Genomic DNA, 22,837 nt, shown 5'->3' on the forward strand with positions numbered 1-22,837 from the left:
CTGAGAACCAACAATAAACTGCCATTAAAAGTGCCAAATTTCCAACTCTGGGTTACAGGATATATGGGAAAGATATAATTGGCAGATACAATGCAACAGTAGGCCAACTCCTTGGTTTTCCCTGATGCCTTCACACACAAAAACAAATGGACAAAACAGTTCTTAGAGCCCACAGGACAGGCCCTGTATGAAAATACCTCGCATTTCTGCAGCCATCTCCAAAGTCTGAAGTTTTTGTTGGCTCGAGTTTTGGCCTCCGTTTTTAGCATGTGAATAATGAGCCGATTTTTGTTTTGCAGGGCCATGTCAAGAGGGGTTTCTCCCTAAAAAAGAAAGAAAAAGTTCAATTTTATTTTTGATACAGCATAGGTACTGAACTTTTTTAAAAATATTTATTTATTTGGCTGAGCCATGTCTTGGTTGCGGCACATGCGATCTTTAGTTGCACCTGGAGGATCTTTTATAGCTGTGGCATGCGAACTCTTAGTTGGGGTATGTGGGGCCTAGTTCCCTGACCAGGGATTGAACCCAGGCTCCCTGCATTGGGAGCGTGGAATCTTAGCCACTGAGCCACCAGGGAAGTCCCAAAGCTAAACAAGTTTCACAAACTCAAAAAATCATAGATTCAATGTATTTATTCCAAGGGTAGCCAACTATTATTGTTTCTATGTATCTTGTGGTAACTGAAGACATAATAAACTAAGAGAGATAAACACCTGGCCATACCTTAACATTTCGGACATCCAGGCTAGAACCAGCTTCCAAGAGCTTATCAACAGCACTAACATTTCCTGCTGCAACTGCCCAGTGAAGTGGAGTGTTTTGATGTATTTTATCAACTATATTTAGAGAAGGATTAAACTTTAAAAGAAATCCAGTTGGTTCTGGCCTGTCTCAAAACAATAAAACACCAAAACAACATTTATTAGAATGGTTTGAAGGGTAAATGTAAATAATGAACCTGTTTGATAATGTATCAATGAACCAACCAGTAAGTATTCTGAAAACTTCAGAACTTCTCTGTGCAGAGTTTTATTCTAGGTGCTAATACTGGTGAGGCCCAAGTTGCTGCCCCAAGAGAAATGTATTAATTGTCTGCTACATAATGTAATTTTAACATCAATACAATGGAATAATTGCTTTTGTTTTTCAAATTTTTGTTTTCATGCTGCTGATCTAATGGTTTTGTTTTTTTTTTTTACTTTGGCCAACACTAAATGCTATGTTATTTATCCAATTAAAAAACTAAACGTACAACATCATATTTGAGGAGATAAACCAAAAGCTAACTTCCCATTCTCCCTCCAACCACTTATTACATAAAGTGGTATAAAAATGCCCTAAATTATTTATCATAGAAAGTTATGGACTTGAAAGCAGAATTCAATGAAATATTTTTTACTTCATCTTCAACACCTTTACTTCTTTCATGACTACTCAAGAGATTCCTTTAATAAAATAATAATCTATTTTACTCATTCTATTCAAGATTTTTAAACATTATACACGACCTGAGAGTTACTAGCAAAGATGACAAAATGCTTTTTGACAAAATTCTACCCCAAATTTGAGCCCTATCACTCTAAGAACTAAAAGGAAATAGCATCAGAACTAACTCAGTTCCTAGGAGCAACATCCTAAGTAAAAGCAGACTCAGAAACTAAGTACAACACTGGAAACAAAATTGATAAAGGACAAAGTGTAGCAAGTATTTGAACAGAAGAATAACAGAAGTTGGACAATATTGTGGCCAATAATTACAAGTAGTAAGTGTATACTTATTAACAGAATTTGCATTTTCTGAAGAATGGCTACAATATCAGAGAACCCTCAAACTTATTGTTTTTTGAAATGCATATTTATCATCTACATGTCAAATTATGGGAGCATTTAAACCTGTAGCCATTCTTCAGAAATGTAAACTAAGAAATGCAAATTCTGTTAATAAGTATGCACTTTGGAATCTCCAGGTGTTCTGTAAGCAAAGTTTTTTCTTATTAGTAGCTTTCAAACTTTTCCCCAAAGCTATCAGAAAAGAGAAAATTTATTTCAATGCTGCTTTTCTAACTACAGCTACATTAAAAGTGCATGTCACAGTCACAAGACGGAAAATCTTACTTTCTTCAGAATGTTGTGTCACCTCACATAGAATAAGATACTTAAATTGCTGGAATCAAGAGTCAGAATAAGGCAATTCAATTAAACTTACTTACCCAAGTACTTTGTTAGCTGATAACATGAGAGGTGTCTGCCCGTTTACATCTATCGTATTCACACTCTGTTAAAAAAGAAGAGTTGATCAGCCTAACTGTAAACACAGTCAAGCTTCTGTTTCCTCTCTTAGTAGAAGTATCTCTTTAATACATTCACACCAGTGTGTCTACAAGTGTTCAAATATCATTTGAATAAAATAGTGTTCTGTTTCACATCCACAGGGTAAAAATCCACTGATTGCTACAAAATATTATTAAAGGGAAAAATCTGAATATATGATTTTAAATGTTGTATGTTGTGAGTGGAAGAAGACTAAGGGACAGAAAAATGTTGATAATCACCATCAAATATGAGACAGTAGAGACCTTAGAAGTTATCTAGTTTAGACTTTAACTGACACATTAATTCAAACTATCACCTCTTGGACAAAATCATCCAGTCTCTACTTAAACACTTTCAGTAAGAGTGAATTCTACCTTCTAAGGCAAGAATACAAAGTATATTGTATTTTTGGATTTACTACGTTTCAAAGAGTAAAACATGAAAAATTATTTTCTATTTTTGAGAATACAGGAAATAAAAAGGAAACCATAGCTCCAAGAACATACGGTCCACTTAAAAAAATGGGTCCGGAGTTGAGGTATATAATACCCCCAAGGGCCCCCAACCCCTCAAAAAAGTCAGTGACTGAATATTCTCACAGGCCTTGGAGGAAGAAGCCCAAAGTGAAGTAGAAAATATTACTCTTCATACAGTTTTCCAAAATGAGAACCAAGAGGTTATAATTATTCTACTTGAATTGCTAAGTCTAACAGAAAGTGCTTATTTAAAGAGAATACAGTCATTCCAACAGCATTTGTGCAAACATGCTTCCATTCCTGCTACACGAAACTACTGATATATAAACTAGTTGTTACCAGAAAGCATATCCCAGGCAAGCAGAACTGACAGTGAAACTCCCACTGCCAACAACCCATAATTTAACCAGTGCCATAAATGAATATCTCTTAAGGCAAGTCATTTTCCATGGGATTACTTCAGGAAACAATAAGAAACATACATTCAAACTGGTCTCCACTTGGCCTCAAATAATGAAAGCAAATGGTGGGTTAATTTAGTGATCTGACTACTGTTTCCACATTCAACCAAAAGAAAAATACAGGCTTTAAAGTCATGTTTTTTGAAAAACTCTGCAAATTACTGGGATCACAAGAAAAACTATTATAAGCTTACAAGTTTCAGAACAACTATTATATGTTACTGAGCTAAATGACCTATCCTTTTTGCTCCAGTGAAGCTGGAAAAGCAGTATTCAATAGCTAGACTTACTGAGGCTAGTATTTGAACATTCAGGTATCTGTAAAATGATTTGTATACCTTAAAAATGAGGACTATTACTAATGATCCTCTGAGTCCTCTCAGATTTACAACAGATGCAATACAAAATACGTCTCAAAACATACCTGTCCTTTAGAGATGAGATATGCTATAATGGGCATGTGCTGAAATAACACTGCCAGGTGGATGCCGCAGAATCCCTCTCCATCAATGAGAGCGGGGTCTGCACCATACTGCAGTAATAATATGACCATAGGTAAATGCCCTTGTCTGGAAAAAGAAAGAACAAAAATTACACTGTACCCTATAGTGCAAAAGAGAAAAATTTAGGGAGAAACTAATATTTCTAAGACATAAGGGACTGTGGTTAGATATAAAGAGTATTTCCTAACAGTGCACAGATTTTTAAAACACTGGAGCTTCTCTAAATATCTTTTACGTACACATTCGAAACTTAGAACTATCTGGACAGTCCTTCTTGAGTGCAGGTAATAAGCTTATTAATAATAACCTCCCAATCTACCTTAAGGACATCCCTGGTGGCTCAGATGGTAAAGCATCTGTCTACAATGCAGGAGACCCGGGTTCAATCCCTGGATTGAGAAGATCCCCTGGAGAAGGAAATGGCAATCCACTCCAGTACTATTGCCTGGAAAATCCCATGGACAGAGGAGCCTGGTAGGCTACAGTCCATGGGGTGGCAAAGAGTCGGACACGACTGAGTGACTTCCCTTTCACCAGTCTACCTTATTAAGACTACTACCATGTATAAATAATTTTACATAACTAACAATAAACATGGAAATTTAAAATCATTTGGACTTTGCCATTGTTATTTTAAAAACAAAAAATAATCATGAAACAGGTATGCTGAATGAAGGGTAACCACAGGTGATAATACTGTTCTTAGGAATTAAATATTTCTCTTTGAATATGGCTCATTTCTACGTAAAGCACTGTAGCTTAAGGGGATGAGCTAACTCCAGATTCTTCAAAATTCTTGACTCCAGAGAAAAGATTCAACTCCTTGCCTTAAATGAACAATTATCCACTTCACTTTCAGGTTCGTATCAATTCCACCGATCACAGAGCACGGAGTTAAAATGAAAGATGAAGAAGTTGCTAAGTATCCAAACAGACACTAACTTCAGCTTCAGATACCAGTACATACCAGGGAAAAGAACTGATGGAGTTTACACTCACCAAACTACCACATTTGTCCATGTGATCAAATATTAAAAATATTTACTTTTATTTAGTTTGGGCCCTCAATTAAACACAAAAACATCATCTATGGAAACTCTTTAAAACTGTATTTTTTTTTTAAATGAAGGAGTAAAAACAAAAGAAAGTCTTTCAAGTGGTCTGTAACTGCAATTCCAATATGAACTACTAGCCATATATAGTTATTTAAATGCAAATTAGCTAAAACTAACTAAAATTAAAAACGCAATTCCTTAGTGGCATTAGCTATACTTTATATTTCACATGTGGCTAGTGGCGCTACTTTACTGGACAGCACAAACATTTCCATCTTCACAGAAAATTCTATTGCAAAGTGCTGGTCTTTAATGTTCAGAAAATACGAGTCAGTTTTGATTCTGAACAGCAATTTCAGTATTTAAAGAAACCTTTACCTGATGGCCCAGTGAAGAGGAGTTGAATTTAAATCACCACCCAGCTGATCTACCACAGCGCCTTTTGAAATATAAAACCTGTTAAGAGCAGACATAAATGAAAATAAGATTTAAAATTTAAAATTCATACCAAGAAAGAAAACATCCATTTTTCTTAGTAATAAAAGTATTCGAAAACAGAAATTATAATAATGCCCCTCTCTAAAACACTCAGATCTGCAGAAGTCTGAAAGACTCACATAACAGCATCAAACAGATCCCTGGTGAAATATTCTCATCATGTAAGTAATTACTCCTGCTGTCATGAGTATTTCTTTACAACTAAACACATAATAACTACTCTCTGCTTATTCTAACCACAAAACTCTTGAAATGGTTTCTATTTAAAAGGTTTCTATTACAGATGTTCTACTTAACTTGCAAGAAGAAAGGTGAAACTATGTCACAACTAACAGCTTAAAGTTAGAATTACTACGTGGAAATAATGATGCTAAAAGTAGGTAGCAAAAAAATAATTCAAAATTCTTCCAGAAAAGTTAGACATTTTGAGCATTTCACTATTTTGGAGGCATTGATGGGATACGTTGTATAAAGTGAAACTATAAGGTAAAGAGACTTATTTTCTTCTGTGGCTTACAGGAATTAGTCTCATTATTTCAAAGTTGTGCTTCATATATATTATCTAAACAATACACCAGTTTATTTCCACAGAAAAGGAGTATGGCTGTGAGTATATCTCATTATTCTAACCTTCAGTATATTTTTACTTTCCTAAACCACAAGGATTTTAAATGTATACAATACAAAACATGTACACATACACATTTTACATGCTAAGATATAAAACAAAAAAACCCCCACAGTAGTGCTTTATGTAGGGGAATAATGTTATACAATCTAATACATGCCTAATCTAAAATGTATTCCATATTTAATTTTGCTATTAAATTATTCCCCTACCCATCCATTCCTCCTGGCATTATTACAATATAACAATTTCAGTGATTCTTTTAAACTTGGTGAAACTATCTGTTCTATTGTGAAAAACATGTTGTTATTGTTCAGTCACTCAGTCATGTCTACTCTGTGTGACCCCATGGACTGCAGCATGCCAGGCTTCCTTGTCCTTCACCATCTCCTGGAGTTTATTCAAACTCATATCCATTGAGTCAGTGATGCCATCCAACCATCTCGTCCTCTGTCATCCCCTTCTCCTCCTGCCTTCAATCTTTCCCAGCATCAGGGTCTTTTCCACTGAGTCAGTTCTTCACATCAGGTGGCCAAAGTATTAGAGTTTCAGCTTCAACACCAGTCCTTTCAATGAATATTCAGGATTGATTTCCTTAAAAATTGACTGGTTTGATCCCCTTGCCATCCAAGGGACTCTCAAGAGTCTTCTCCAGCACCACAGTTCAAAAGCATCAGTTCTTCGGCACTCAGCCTTATGATCCAACTCTCATATCCATACATGACTACGGCAAAAAACATAGCTTGGACTATATAGACCTTTGTCGGCAAAGTAATGTCTCTACTTTTTAATACGCTGTCTAGGTTTCTCATAGCTTTTCTTCCAAGGAGCAAGTGTCTTTTAAAACTTTCAAGGTTGCAGTCACCATCCACAGTGATTCTGGAGTCCAAGAAAAAAAGTCTGTCACTGTTTCCATTTTTTCCCCATCTATTTGCCATGAAGTGATGGGACCAGATGCCATGATCTTAGTTTTTTGAATGTTGAGTTTTAAGTCAGCTTTTTCACTCTCCTCTTTCACCTTCATCAAGAGGCTCTTCAGTTCCTCTTCGCTTTCTGCCATAAGGGTGGTATCATCTGCATATCTGAGGTTATTGATATTTCTACCAGCAATGTTGATTTCAGCTTGTGCTTCATCCAGCCCAGCTTTTTGCCTGATGTACTCTGCATGTAAGTTAAATAAGCAGAGTGACAATATACAGCTTTGATGTACTCCTTTCTCAGTTTTGAATCAGCCTGTTGTTCCATGTCCAAAAATGTTCAAATTCATTGTCTGAACTGTGACTTCATTTTTAATTTTTCTTTTTGGGCCAGTGAGAGTCCTGGTCCAGATGATCTCTGAGGTCCTTTTCAATACTATGATAACCACTGTGCATGGCACAAAGTTCAAGCATTCATTTATAATAAAGGATTACAGATGGCTCAACATACATACTTGCACTTGAAAAGAGAAAAGACAAATGAAGGAAAGGTTTAGAATTATAAAACACACACTGAATTAACAAGCATATATCCCATCTTACTTTACAAGATCCAGCCTGTTATTAATGGCAGCCCAATGAAGAAGAGACACATTTTCTTTGTCTGGTTGCCTGACATCATATCCTGCTTCTACCAACTCTTTACATCGTTCAAAAATTCCGTATCTGCAATAAGATGGAAAATAAAAGGCATAACTGATACCATTAAAATAATTTCAGTTATCAAAATTTCTTTCTTTTACCGTATCTTTATCCAGTGTGTCTTTTGGTCAACACAGAAATATAATAATTAGCAAAGCTATTCACAAATGGAATGTAAAGCCAAACAACAGAAGTAAACTTGGCTACTAGCTGATGAGACAGATGAATCTATCTGGACTTACCTAATTTTCTGGAATAAACTTTTAACATTCATAGTTTCCCTCTTTCAAGAAGTTTCACTGGATCTTCCACTACACACCAGGAATGCATGGTGCTGATTCTGGACAATAATCTTACCCCCGAATCAAACAAAGCCCAAGCAATGATCTCACAATAAGGGAGCGAGACTAAAAGCAAACTGGAACGGGATAAATTCAACAATAAAACATGGACATGGTGTAGGCACAGAAAAGGAAGGAATGATTAGCCTTTCCTGAAGTAGATGGAATACAATATACAAGCTATGAAGGGAAGACATTTCAGGCAGAGGGAACAGCATGTATGAAAACCAGAGATCTGAAACTACACGGATACTTGGAGAAATAATAAGCAATTTAGCACCGAAAAACCATAAAGCATAAGAAAGGCAATGGCAGGAGATGAGGCTAGGAGAGGCAGGCAAAGCCTGCATGATCCTTCTCTGCCATGCTTTGAAATTTAGTCTTTATGGCTCAAGGGGAAGCCAGCGCAGGTTTTAAAGAAGAAAGCACTCAGGCTTTGGGCTGTAAGAAAGATCACATTGGTGCAGTATGGAAGCTAATTTTAGGTGAAGACTGAGAGACCAGTTTAGAGGCTCTTGTATTAGAGACAGGTGATCAGCAAAGGGCGCCTCAGGTAAAAGGAATGGAAAAGGAGGGATAGAGTGAAGGGATATTTAAGAGAGTTATTTAACTATCATAATGAAAAGCAGGAGAGAAATATCTCTTTTTAATTCTAAAATAATTTTCAAAATCATTCATTAGCTCTATTTCTTTTCAATAGAAACTATTATGTCCTACTAGACCATTCAATTTCTTTGAAACTTACTTTTATTTAGAGGGACCTGAATGTTTCACTATGCCTTCAAGGGTCAAAATCAAAACAAATGGCAGAAAGTCTGTTTCCCACACCATTAAATTAAATAAATTCCACCTCATCAAAATGTGTACATGCCTGTCTTTATGTCATTTTAAAGAAAATAGAAATACCCATTTGACAATGCAAAGTGAAGATATTAATGAGAAAATGAGTTGTTGATAATGATACATATATATATATATTTATGTTCTCCATCTTTTAAATATCAACTTTAACACTTTATTGGAAAAGAAATACTCCCCTGTGATGACCTAGAGGGACGGGGTGGGGAAGGGAAGAAGGTTCAGAACAGAAGGGATATATATATATATAATTATGACTGATTCGTGTTGCTGTACAGCAGAAACCAACACAAAACTGTAAACCAATTTTCCACCTATTAAAAAAAAATTTTAATTAATAAAAAATAATTGGAAATCAGAAAAGAGAGATACTCCCTTTACATGAGAAACATAAAGAGTACACATTATTTAGGACATTGATGATTTAGAAAATACAAAAACACCTATCCTAACTAGCTCTTTTTCACCCTTCCCAAATACTACCTAAATATCTTTTCACAACCACTTAAAGTCCAAGATCTGAAGAAAATTTTAGGAAAGATACATGAGTTTTTATTGAGATTCCCTGTGATGGAGCCTAATTTTTCACACTTATTATAACAGAGCTTTACTGGAAGCAGTGAAACATTTAAATGTTTCCATTTTAATTAAAGCAAATATCTATTTACCTTAAGAACACTCTCACCTTCATATACATATAATAATACAAACAAAATTCAACTGAAGTAGTGGTTGACTCATTGGAAAGGACCCTGATGCCAGGAGGGATTGGGGCAGGAGGAGAAGGGGACGACAGAGGATGAGATGGTTGGATGGCATCACTGACGCGATGCACATGAGTTTGGGTGAACTCCGGGAGGGAGTTGGTGATGGACAGGGAGGCCTGGCATGCTGCAATTCATGGGGTCACAAAGAGTCGGACACGACTGAGCGACTAAACTGAACTGAACTGAAAGTAGTGGTTCCCAGGGCCTCCAGAGTTAATGTAAATTAGTAATTAGAATATTCAAATAATTGTCAATTATTCTTTAACAAACATAAAGCAATATATTAGTCTACATTAAAGCCAAACAAGCTAACTAATCACCAAACATCTTCACTTTTGACAGAAATGATATATATCAAGTTTGTGCAGTAACATCAGTTTCTTTCATGCAGATTAGAAGCTCTGACAGGCAGGCCTATATCTGATTACTAATAAAGTGGCCTACTAATTAACATAATCTGACAGGTAAAATATTTCAAAACATATTCAGTGGCAAGAGATGTGGTAGATGTTAACAATCAGTGAGATCCAGGAGGGTGATGATGTTGGAAATGATTTAATACAAATACCCACAGGTGGAAATCTTAAGGAGAAACTCGAAACATATTTCATTTTCAGTGAAAGCAAAACAACCAACTATAGCTTCAAGTGGTCAGAAAACCTGTTTCTATTTTACTGACTTTCTTCTAATGCACCCAAGACAATAGCTACACAGAAAGTAATTAATAAATGTTTAAAATACTCATAAATGTGTGAGTTATATTCTTCTATCTCATCTTCATATTTAGGTTGTAGTATATTTTAAAAGCCTAAGATGTGTGTTTCAAACTCAGAGTCTAGCATGAGTGTCATTTAAAACCATCTGCTCACTCAATGAACATTTATTGAGCACCTAACACAAGACAAACTGTGCAAAAGCACTGGGGTTACGAAGATGAAAAAGACATGCTTTCGCTCAGAAGTTCACCATCTAATAGAAGAGAACATTAATAAAAAACTAAGCTGCACTGTATCAAATGCTCTGATGCTGGTATGACAAACATGCTATCACTGGAGTCTGAAGGGAGGAAGGTGTACACGGGAGTGCCATGAACTGCACATAGGTTATTACAACTCAACAGAAACTAAGGGTAAAACAAAGCATTAGGAAGACTTACTGAGTAGCTTTTACAATGTCACAGTTACTAGAATCCTCTATAAGAGGAACAGCTTCTCTCGCCTTGGCAAGTTCTTTGTTTTCGTGTGCACAGACTCCATGTCGACCAAATCCTGGAGGGTAGGGGCCATGGCTGTGATTCCTGCACTGAAGAGTAAGAGTAATTTGACAAGGCACAGTAAGAGAATCAATGTCACATTCAACTACATCATAAAGCATTTGGTACTATCAACAGTATCTATCAATTAAATGATTTTTTTTTCATTCTTAGAGGTATATCCTACAGAAGATTTTCATTTTAATTCTATTCACTAGGATTAGATGCTTAAAATGAGAATTGTCCAAATTATTGTATTAGGTTGGTGCAAAAATAATTGTGGTTTTGCACTGTTGAACTCTGCCATTCAACACTGGAATACGTTCTTAAATAAATGTGGTTATGTTATACATCACTTTAATGCATACTTCTCACTATGTATTTTTGCTAATGACTATTACCTACTATTTATATTTATCTTAGACTATGGAAATGATGTTAGACAAAAAGTAAATTCCAGTGATTTTTTTAATTCAAGTTCAAAATGGATCACAAAGCAGCAGAGACAACTCGCAACATCAATAGCACACTTGGCTCAGAAACTGCCAACGAACAGTATGTGCAGTGGTACTTCAAGAAGTTTGGCAAAGGAGACGAGAGCCTCGAAGATGAAGAGTGCAGCGGACAGCTGTCAGAAGTTGACAAAGACCAATGGAGAGACATCATCAAGCTGATCCTCTTACAACTACTAAAGGTGCCGAAGAACCCAACATCAACAATTCTACGGTCATTCAGCATTTGAAGCAAACCGGAAAGCTGAAAAAGCTCAGTAAGTGGGTGCTTCATGAGCTGACTGCAAATCAAAAAAATCTTCTCTTATTCTACACAACAACAAACCATCTGTTGACTGTGATTGTGATATGCAACAAAAAGTGGATTCTACACAACCCCGGGTGACAATCAGCTCAGTGGCTGGACTGAGAAAAAGCTCCAAAGCACTTCCCAAAGCCAAACTTGCACCAAAATAAACGGTCGTGGTCAGTCTGGTGGTCTGCTGACAGTCTGATCCCCTACAGCTTTCTGAATCCGAGTGAAACCATGACATCGGGGAAGTATGCTGAGCAAATCGATGAGATGAACAGAAAGCCGCAACCCCTGCAGCTGGCAGTGGTCAACACAAAGGGCCCAGTTCCTCTCCATGACAATGCCCGACCACACGCCACACAACCAGCACTTCAAAAGTGGAACAAAGTGGCCTACAAAGTTTTGCCTCATCCACCATATTTACCTGAAGTGAAAGTTGCTCAGTTGTGTCTGACCCTTTGCAACTCCATGGACTCTAGCCCACCAGGCTCCTCTGTCCATGGAATTCTCTAGGCAAGAATACTAGAGTGGGTAGCCATTCTCTTCTCCAGGGGATCTTCCCAACCCAGGGATCGAACCTGGGTCTCCTGCACTGCAGGCGGATTCTTCACCATCTGAGCCACCAGGGAAGCCCTCGTTGTCACCTGACCTTTCACCAACGACTATCACTTCTTCAAGCATCTCAACAACTTTTTGCAGGGAAAATCCTTCCAAAACCAGCAAGAGACAGAAAATGCTTTTCAAGAATTTGTTGAATTGCAAAGCACAGATTTTTACACTACAGGAATATACACACTTATTCTCATTGGCAAAAACGTGCTGAGTGTAATGGTTCCTGTTAATAAAGATGTACTTGAACCTAGTTATAATGATATAACATTCATGGCCTGAAACCACAATAACATTTACACCAACCAAATATTTCTGTCATAAAACAAAGGCCATCTGCAAAAGACACCAAAGTATTCTGTTACTTGTAATAGGTCAAGGGTCATGGCTCTTGACAGCAGGAAGGTCACCAGGCATCTGCTTCAGGAAGTCATGGCAAATATACCCTAAGGCTACATCCCAATGTATAAAGGAAATCCCAGAAGAGGAAGAGGAAATACTTTTAAATAATTTCACTAAAAAATACCCCCAAATCTTCCAAATTTGGTGAAAATTATAAACCCACGGCTCCTACAAGCTCAACAAACCCAAGCGGCACCAAGCTCATAATATTACACCAAGGCATATAAAAATCAAACTACTCGAAACCAATGATAAAGATAGCGGTCCCTACAAAGATAAGAATGAACTCAGACTTCTAATCAGTAAGTACCAGCCAGAAGACAAAAGCAAGACAGTTTTAAAAATCTAAAAGAAAAAAACTTAACCTGCAAACACTAACAAAAATATTCTTGAAAAATAGGAATGAAAGAAACACTTTTTTAAAACAAATCAAAGCTAAGAAAACTGCCAACAGACACTATCTTACAAGAAATAAAGGATGTTCTTCAGGCTAAAGGAAAATAATACCAGACAGAAATCTGAATCAACACAAAGAAATAAAGAATGACAGAACTACATGGGTAAATATGTATAATTATGTAGGTCAACATAACAGACTTTTTCACATTTTTTTAATTTCTTGATGACAAAAAACAGAAGTATGTTGTTACAGAAGATTCTTAAAACAGTATTTGCAGATAAACAGTGATAAGTAAACCCAAGAGCAACTTCTAAATAAATAAAGTCTTGCAATAAGCCAATAGCAGAAATAAAATAAAATACTTAAAACATACTCAGTATTTTTCAAACTACAGGAAAAGTGAGGGAAAATGAACAAAGAACAGAGAAGGAATAAAACATATAAGGTAATACATCTATATGAAACTATACTTATAATCACATTAAATACTAATGGTCTAAAGAAAACCAAATGAAAGACAGTTTGTTAGACTGGATTTTTTAAAAAGCAAACACTAAGAAAACTACATGTCATCTACAGGAAACTCACATTAAATACAAAAATATACATAGGTTAAAAGTAAAGGATAGAAAGAGAAAAAAAAATAAGCATAAGGAATTCAAAGGTTATATTAATATAAGACAAAGTAGACATCACACATGGAGAAGGCAATGGCACCCCACTCCAGTACTCTTGCCTGGAAAATTCCATGGACGGAGGAGCCTGGTAGGCTGCAGTCCATGGGGTCGCTGAGGGTCGGACACGACTGAGTGACTTCCCTTTCACTTTTCACTTTCATGCATTGGAGAAGGAAATGGCAACCCACTCCAGTGTTCTTGCCTGGAGAATCCCAGGGACGGGGGAGCCTGGTGGGCTGCCGTCTATGGGGTCACACAGAGTCGGACACGACTTAAGTGACTTGGCAGTAGCTGACATCACACAAGAAATATTACCAGAGATAAGGAAGGACATCTCAAAATATTAAAGAAGGCAAATTTATCAAGAAGATACAACAACCTTAAATACACGTGTACCCAAAAGGAACTTTAAAATTCATAAAGCAAAAAAGAAAAACAGGAAGATTCATTATTATAGTTGAGTATTTTAATACTTCAGCTACTAGAAAAAGAGAGAAATTAGAAACAGATGCATGTGTGCGTGCTCAATCGCTCAGTCGTGTCTGACTCTTTGGGACCCCATGGACTGTAGCCTGCCAGGCTCCTCTGTCCATGGGATCCTCCAGGTAAGAATACTGGAGTGGGTTGCTATTTCCTACTCCAGAGGATCTTCCTGACCCAGGGATCAAACTCGCGTCTACCCTGTCTCCTGCACTGGCAGGCAAATTCTTTACCACTGCGCCACCAAGAAGACTTAACACTATCCACCAACTGGATCTAACTGACATTTTCATAAAATCCCACCCAACAACAGAATAGATATGTGTTCCAAGTACACATGGAATATTAATCAAGACAGATAATATACTGGGCCATAAAACAAGTCTCAACAAACTTATATGGGTTGAATTCATACAGAGTATGTTCCCTGGCCACAGCTGGAATTGAATTAAAAATCAATAACAAAAGGATATGTGGAATATTCTCAAATATTTTGAAACTAAACAACACAGTTGTAAATACAGTGAATTTTTTTAAATGCTTATAATGGGAAAAAGACTCTTGAGAGTCCATGGTAAGGAGATCAAACCACTCCATCCTAAAGGAAATCAGTCCTGAATATTCACTGGAAGGACTGATGCTAAAGCTGAAACTTCAGTACTCTGGCCACCTGATGCGAAGAACTGACTCATTAGAAAAGACCCTCATGCTGGGAAAGATTGAAGACGGGAGGAGAAGAGGATGACAGAGGATGAGATGGCTGGATGGCATCACCGACTCCATGAACATGAGTTTGAGTGAACTCCGGGAGTTGGTGATGGACAGGGAGGCCTGGCGTGCTGCAGTCCATGGGGTCACAAAGAGTCGGACATGACTGAGCGACTGAATGGGAAAAAAGAAGAAACTAAAATAAATGACTCAAGCTTTTGCCTTAAGAACCTAGAGAAGGAAAATAAACCCAAAATAGAATGAATGAAACAATAAAGATAGGGAAATCCATGAAATATAAAAAAGAAAAAAAAAATGCAGAATCACTGAAACCAACAGCTATGCTTGGGACTTCGCTGGTAGTGCAGTAGATGGGAATCTGCCCGTGGTTCCATCCCTGCTCGCGAGATTACCTGGGCCATAGAGCAGCTGGGCCCGTGTGACACAACTACTGAGCCCACGCCCTAGAGCCTGTGTTCCGCAACAAGAGAAGCCACTGCAATGAGAAGCCCACGCATCGCAATGACAAGTAGCCCCCTGACTGCTGACATTCAGAAGCCTGCCAAAGCAATGAAGACCCAGGGCAACCAAAATAAATAAAAATTACTAAAAACAATAAACAAAAGCAGACTGTAAAGTTTTTCTTTAAAAAGATGGTTCTTTGGAATAAATCAATAAAACTGATAAACCTCCAGACTGATCAAAAATAAAGATGTCAATGACATATAGCAGGTTTAAAAAAGAGGACACTATTACAAGATTGTGCAAACAGTAAAAGGATAATAAGGGACTTCTGTGATCATGTTTATGCCATTAAATTCAATGACCTAGATGAAATGCAAAAAATTTTCTCGGAACACATAAGTTATCAAAATGGAATTAAAAAGAAATGAGTAGCACTCTATCTATTAAAGAAATTGAGTTCATAATTTTAAACTTCCCTATAGGGACTTCCTCGTAGTCCAGTGGCTAAGACTCTGTGCTCCCAATGCAGGCGGCCCAAGTGTGATCCCTGGTCACGGAACTAGACCCCACACGCCACACTGAAGAGTTCACATCCCACAGTGAAGACCTGGTTCAGTCAAGTAAATAAATAAAAATATTAAACAAAAACTTTTCATTAAACAAAAGCAAAACAACTCCAGGCCCACATAACTTTTAACCAGCAAACACTATGAAAACATTCAGGGAAGAAACGATACCAACTCCTTTAGAATACAGAGAAATTGCTTCCTAGCTCATTTTAGGAGGCAGCATGATCCCAAAAATAAAACCAACAGACATTCACAGTAACAAAAACTACTTAATACCGTTCATGAACACACATGTAACGACCCTGATGAAATGTCAGCAAAATTCTATTCAGTGATTCAAATATAAAAAGGATAATATACATTACAACCAAGCTTAAACATTTCAAAAGGAATCAGTACAATCCATCGTCTTCACAAAATAAATATACTCAATTCAGCAGAACAAAAGCATTTGACAGAATTCAACACCCATGCGGACAAACACTCTTTGCACACTAGGGAAAGAAGGGGACTTCCTCAACCTGATAAAGAGCATTTCTAAGAAATCTACAGGGCTTCCCTGGTAGCTCAATGGTAAAGAATCCACATGTCAATGCAGGAGACACGGGTATGATCCCTGGTCTGGGAAGATCCCACATGCTGCCAGAAGCTAAGCCCATGCACCCCAGCTATTGGACCTGTGCCCTAGAGTCCAGGAACCACAACTCCTGAGCCCATGCACCCCAACGACTGATGCCTAAACACAAGAGAAGTCACCGTAAGGAGAAGCCGACGTGCTGCCAACAGAGTTGCTCCCTGCCCTCCACAACTAGAGAAAGCCCACACACAGCAACAGACAGCACTCTACCTATTAAAGAAACTGAGTGTTTATTTGGCTGTTCTAGGGAACAGCCAAAAATAAATAAATTATTTTAAAAAAATCTACAGCTACCACACACTTAACAGTAGAAGACTGAATGCTTTAACTGTAAAGAGTGAGACAAAACAAGAATGCCCACTATCACCACTTGAAATCAACAATGTGATGAAGTCCTGGACAGAATAAGAGTAAAGGAAAGAAAAAATGCATACAGATTAGAAAAGAAGCAAATTCACCTTTATTTGCAGACAACAGGATCATATACACAGAAAACCCAAAGGGATCTTTTTTAAAATTTACAATAGCATACACAATATAAAATACTTAAAAAGATTTTCTACTGTATCCAGCATGTTTAGTTGCATTTAAGGGAGAGGTTCATCAAATATCTAGCAAATCATTCCTAGAAATCCAAACTGGCTTATTATTTTCTAGTCCCATCTATGGGAAAGATACCATAAAGTTGTTACCAGACCTTTATCCACCTTATTCACCAGCCCTGTCTCTGAACTTCTCATTGTTTAAAAACAACTCTGAAAGGATGAATACACATCAAGAATAGAAAGTTGAAGATATGTGAAATGTGCTTACATCAATTCTCCAGGAGTTCCAAAAAAGATTAAAGAAATGATAGGTTTACTGAAAGAAGTTCATAATCCCTCAACCAGTTACTCATAAGGGATCAATACTTTCTTTCTAAGTTATCTTACAGTTAAATTGACCTTCTGGTGTATAGTTCTGTGGATTTTAACACATGTGGAGTCTTATAACCACTACCAAAATCAGGATCCAGAACAGTTCCAACACCTCAAAAGACTCCCTTGGGATATTCCTTTTAAGCCACATCTCTAGCTCAGCTACCTCAGCTCCTGGCAACCACGGATATGTTCTTCATTACTTATTTTTTTCTTTCCCAGACTGTCAAACAATGGAATCATGCAGAATATAATCTTCTAAGACCGGCTTCTTGCACTCAGCATAATGCTGAGACTCATCCAAGTTACTGTATGTTAGTAATAGTTCCTTTCCTGCTATATAGTATTCCATTACATGAATGTATCACAGTTTATCCATTTAAACAACCCACCTGGGTTGTTTCCAGCTTCTGGCAATTATAAATGGAGCTGCTATAAACATACATTTTGTGTGAACATATGTTTTGCTTCTCTAACAGTGAAATTTGCTTGACCATCTGGTAAGTAGATGTTAAATTTAAAAGGAGTTGCCAAATCGTTTTCCGGAGTGGCTGGACCCCTTTGCATTGCCGTCAGCAAATTATGAGAGTTCCACTTGCTCCGCATCCTCTGGCACTGATACTTTCTCGTCAGTAAAACAGACATGTAGTAGTGTTTCATCAGGGCCTCAGACTGCATATCCCTGATGGCTAATGGGGGCTGAGTGTCATTTCACGTGCTATTTGCTATCTGTGTTTCTTCTTGGGTGAATTGTCTTTTTACTTATTTTTTAATTGGGCTATTTTCTCACTGCTAAGTTTTGAGAGTTCCTTATACTACACATGCTAGACATAAGGAAGTCCTTTGTCAGATATGTGATTTGTAAATATATTCTCCCCATCTGTAGCTTATCTTCCAATTTCTTAAGTCTCTTTCATACAGCAAACATTTTCAATTTAATGAAGTATAATGTAGCGATTTTTTTTTTCTTTCATGGATCATGCTTCTGCTGTCACTTCTAACAACCACTGCCTTGGGACCGCAACTCCTCTGCTCAGAGAGGAAGTTCTCCTCCCTCAGCGTTTCAGGTGCTTGCGCTGCCAGACCACTTTCCTGTTCCTTGAACCTGAACTAGAGAGCTTCTCCACGAGCACTCCTGTCTGCAGGGATGCTCACTGCCAGGATTTAAGTCCCAGGGTTGGGGGTGGAGAGGAGGGGACTCAGATGGGAAAAAGGTAAATTAGCTGCTGGTTCAGTGGTTTTTTGAATTCCGGTCTTTCCCCCTGCTCTGCCTGCTATAATTTTCCTTCAAGAATCCTTAAAGAGCATTCTATTCTATCCAGTCCATTCATGGGGACAGACAGGGTGGAGTGTTCTTTGCTCCTTCTTAGCCAGAGCTAGAATCACAAATGTTTTTTTGAATACACAAGTTCTAACTTCTCTGGTAAATTCAACCTCACTGCATGAAACTCTTATTTTAACATGCACACACTCACACAGATAAAAATAAACATATACGTAGTGAGATTAAAACATCAAAAAGATATCAGGATTCTCTTCACCATATCACATGTAACTACCTTCAACTGAAAGAAGACAAAAGATCAAAGAAAGAGTTAAACTCTACTCAGAATTTCTACAGTCTCAATAAACAGCAGATGGAGATGACAGAGAAATCAGTCTGCTTTTTATATAAAACTTAAATTTTTTTAAATCATAAAGTAATTCACACTCATTTTAAAGCTCCAGCAATACAGACATGAACACTTTAGCTGATATTCAGGACTCTCCCTCCCAATCTTGTACCAGTAGAGATACTATTATTTACAGTTTGGTATATATCTTTCCTCACTATCTGTATATACTTTAATATATATAACATCATAGAGCATACACAGGTTTTTATGATTTTCTTATATTTAACAAAACATCTTCAAACATGGGATTTGATTATATAATTATCAACTTGCCTGTCTCACCTAACAATATATCATGTACAGCCCTGGGGTCAGTAAATAATAGTTGAATCTTATTCCATTGTAAAGATCTAGCATAATTAGACGTTAGACATGCAAGCTGATTTCAGCATTCGCTCTCTGAACAACCCTGTAATTAACATTGTATACATTCTCTAACATTGATTCACCAACACAGGACTGCTGGGTCAAAAAAATACATATGTATTTTAAACATAAACAGATACTGACCAATTATCTTCCCTAATTCACATTCCCAGCAGCAAGTATAAGTGTTCTTTTTCCCAAAAACCTCCCCATAACTGATTATTATCAATCTTTTTACAATCTTTCCAATCTGATGGCTAAAAAACATGGCATCTTGCTTTGCATTTCACGTGCCCCTAGTTGTTTATCGTTTATTGTCTCATATTTTCTCTTTTGTGGGTTGCCTTTTCATAGTCTGTTCTTCTAGTGGATTGTGTATCTTTTTTCCATTAATAATTAAGAAGATTAAGCCTTTCTTTATATACAGATTTTTCATCACAAATAAATGTTGTATATTATATAGATTAAAATGTATTACTTCTCATTATGCCTCAGGGCTTTAAGGACATCAGTTTCATTTTTCATGCAGAAAGTTGAGGAGGATTATACATTTCAATATAAAGAGCATTTATTTATTTATTATGAACAGTTTATTCAGCAATTAATTACTGTGTTTTTATGACGTGCAAAGCATTATGCTAGGAACACAAGGCATCAGTGCGTATCCTCTAGGAGCTTAAGTCTAATGGGGCAGCTAAGTCAGAGACAAAGAGATACTTCAAGTGATAACTGAAGCAGTATGTGATGGAACGGCAAAAATTGGTGAGCAAGAGTAGATAATAGGAGGTACTTTGTGTTCATGTCGTTTTTGCCTAAATCCAAATCAGAGTAAAAGCTAAAGAGGATTACATAAACTCAAAGCCTGGTTTCAAAGCCAACGGTCTCCAAAGTGAGGCAAGTGCACTCAAGGCCAAGCACTCAGTAACCCATTCAGTAACAGAAGAAAATGTTAAAGCTGCTGTTATAATAACTTCTGTATTTTTTAGAAAGGGGGGAGGGAAAGCCACAAAAGTTTATAAATTTGTCTTCTTTAATCTTTATGAGTTTTTAGTCCTGGAAGACTCATGCAATCTGTATATCAAGCAGGTCACTCCTCATGGTCTGTTTACAAGGTAACTTAGGGGCAGCGTAAAAGTCCACACCCAGAGGGGTTACAATGGGACCATACTGCGGTATTCTTCAGGCTAAGTAATTCTCAAGGTATATTACCTAATTTTAACTACTAACTAATTTTAAAACTATCCTTCCCAAAATAAGCAAGTGGCTTACACTGATTACTCCAAAGAAACGATGAACTGAAATAACAGTAGTACTGATACAAGTACAAGCAAACAAGAAAATGGCAGAGCTGACACTTGTCATAACAGGTGCTCTTCAGTAGCCACAAGAAGTGAAACAGAGACAGTCTAATCTGATCTAACAAAGGCCAGCCTTCCTCCAAAAAAAAATTCAAATTATCAAAAAGGCTGATCTGAAGCAGATTTATATTTAGTATTTTTAATTCAAAACCTTACCATGAGTATATACTGAGCTATTGACTTATGAGTGTAATTTAGAAACATACTGTCAAATCTGGTAATAACATGACAATATGGATTTGGAGACTGGCTCCTCCTCCCAGGCTCCAGGTACATCAAACAGAGGGAGCTGAACTTTTTACGTCCCAGCTCACCACATGCCCCAGGATCGTCCCTGTTAACACGTAAGTTAACTGGTCAGGGGCCAACAAGGGACAGCAAACTGCGGTCAGTAGTATCTGGATGATCTGGACTGTGCAGCTGGAGGCCTGAGCTTCCAGCCAGCATGCAGCGCACGTGCCTCTCATCACTCTCTTAATCTCACAATACAGGTCATTTTACAACCATGAAAACTTTAATTCCTGCTTTTCACATTGCGGGGTGCTTTACTCTAGGGGTGCAAGCCCAAAACTGCTTTACTGACAAGACTGCATAATCAAAAAAGCTTAGAGGACACAGCTGTAAGCTATGTTCTTTGCTCTAGATACCACTCCCTCTCAAAATTCTGCCATAAGAGCTACAGGTGAGAAAGGAAATGACCTGCTTTGGGGGGAGGTTAACTTTAGGGACAGTCACATAAAATGTTTATAAAAAAACAACCATGGAGTCCCAACACAAAGGTTAAAGCAAAGTTTGTCTTGATCCTACACCCTTAGAAATTACTTGCTGGTTAGCTTACAAAATGTTTTTTTAAGTTTTCTCTAGTTGTTTCCTTTTTACCATGTTGAAAGGAAAAATCTCCCCGAGAACAAGGCCAAGTCTCAGATTTCAGGTTGGCTGTATGATGACTGCTGATTTTGGGCTTCAGTTTCTACATTTGTAAAATGAAAGGAGGAGATCAATATAGCTATAAAGTTATTTCCAAATCCATGTTTACGGTTCTAAGAAGAGCTGTTACAGTAGTTGTTATTGACATGTGTACTGGTAAAGGCATCACTGCATAAGCAAACACCCTTCGTGGCAGTGGAAGCCTAACTGATAATATGGCTGCCTACAATATTAAGGTAACAGAATAGGCTGAGCAATAGACACCACCAAACTCATAAGAGTCTCCATTAATCATTCACTCAGGGAAATGTAAAGAACACCTGCTGCTGTTGCTGCTGCTGCTAAGTCACTTCAGTCGTGTCTGACTCTGTGCGACACCATAGACGGCAGCCCACCAGGCTCCCCAGTTCCTGGGATTCTCCAGGCAAGAACAATGGAGTGGGTTGCCATTGCCTTCTCCAATGCATTAAAGTGAAAAGTGAAAGTGAAGTCGCTCAGTCGTGTCCGACTCTTAGCAACCCCATGGACTGCAGCCTACCAGGCTCCTCCGTCCATGGGACTTTCCAGGCAAGAGTACTGGAGTGGGGTGCCATTGCCTTCTCCAAAAGAACACCTACTATATACCAATCAGGGTACTAGGTACTTAAGGATAAAGGATGAATAAGACAAAATTCTTGCTACAATCCATTCATTCATTTGCCAGGTGTTTCTTGAATGCCTACTCTATGTGTCGGTCACTGTTTGAGAAACAACTTGATATGGCCCTGAACACAACAAACACAGTCCAAAATAAGAAAAAGAAAAGGAGGGGCAGGGATACCAAAAAAAAAAAGACTTATAGCTAGCTGAATACTCTCCTCCACTTGGAGCAGAAAAAGCAGAACAAGATATTATACAATTCTGTAAGACAGCTATGAATACATCTGTGGTGATTATTATTACAAAGTCCCCAAGTTCTTTGATAGTTCTCCATCAAGAGGAAAGAATCTATGTCCCTCCCTCTCAAATCTGAGCTCTCTGACTACTTCAATAATAAAATACCACAGAAGTGACACTCGGCCAGTGATA

The 22,837-nt window shown here is 37.5% G+C and overlaps 1 protein-coding gene across 3 annotated transcripts in view; it reads right to left on the bottom strand.

Annotated features, from left to right (window-relative positions):
• ZDHHC13 (zinc finger DHHC-type palmitoyltransferase 13) overlaps positions 1-22,837 on the bottom strand; it is a 52,372-nt gene that overhangs the window by 26,428 nt on the left and 3,107 nt on the right. Inside the window, exons 2-8 of one of the 3 annotated variants that reach the window (XM_040255681.1) lie at positions 10,679-10,824; positions 7,458-7,580; positions 5,190-5,267; positions 3,678-3,822; positions 2,214-2,278; positions 727-889; positions 198-323 (exon numbers count right to left, since the gene is read on the bottom strand). In XM_040255681.1, coding sequence (XP_040111615.1) covers positions 198-323; positions 727-889; positions 2,214-2,278; positions 3,678-3,822; positions 5,190-5,267; positions 7,458-7,580; positions 10,679-10,824 — 846 coding nt within the window. The remainder of the gene's footprint in view (positions 1-197; positions 324-726; positions 890-2,213; positions 2,279-3,677; positions 3,823-5,189; positions 5,268-7,457; positions 7,581-10,678; positions 10,825-22,837) is intronic. The other 2 variants (XM_040255682.1, XM_040255683.1) reach the window with 2 other exon arrangements.

The sequence above is a fragment of the Oryx dammah genome, unplaced genomic scaffold (assembly GCF_014754425.2).
Source record: "Oryx dammah isolate SB20612 unplaced genomic scaffold, SCBI_Odam_1.1 HiC_scaffold_15, whole genome shotgun sequence".
Taxonomy (NCBI): Eukaryota; Metazoa; Chordata; class Mammalia; order Artiodactyla; family Bovidae; genus Oryx; species Oryx dammah.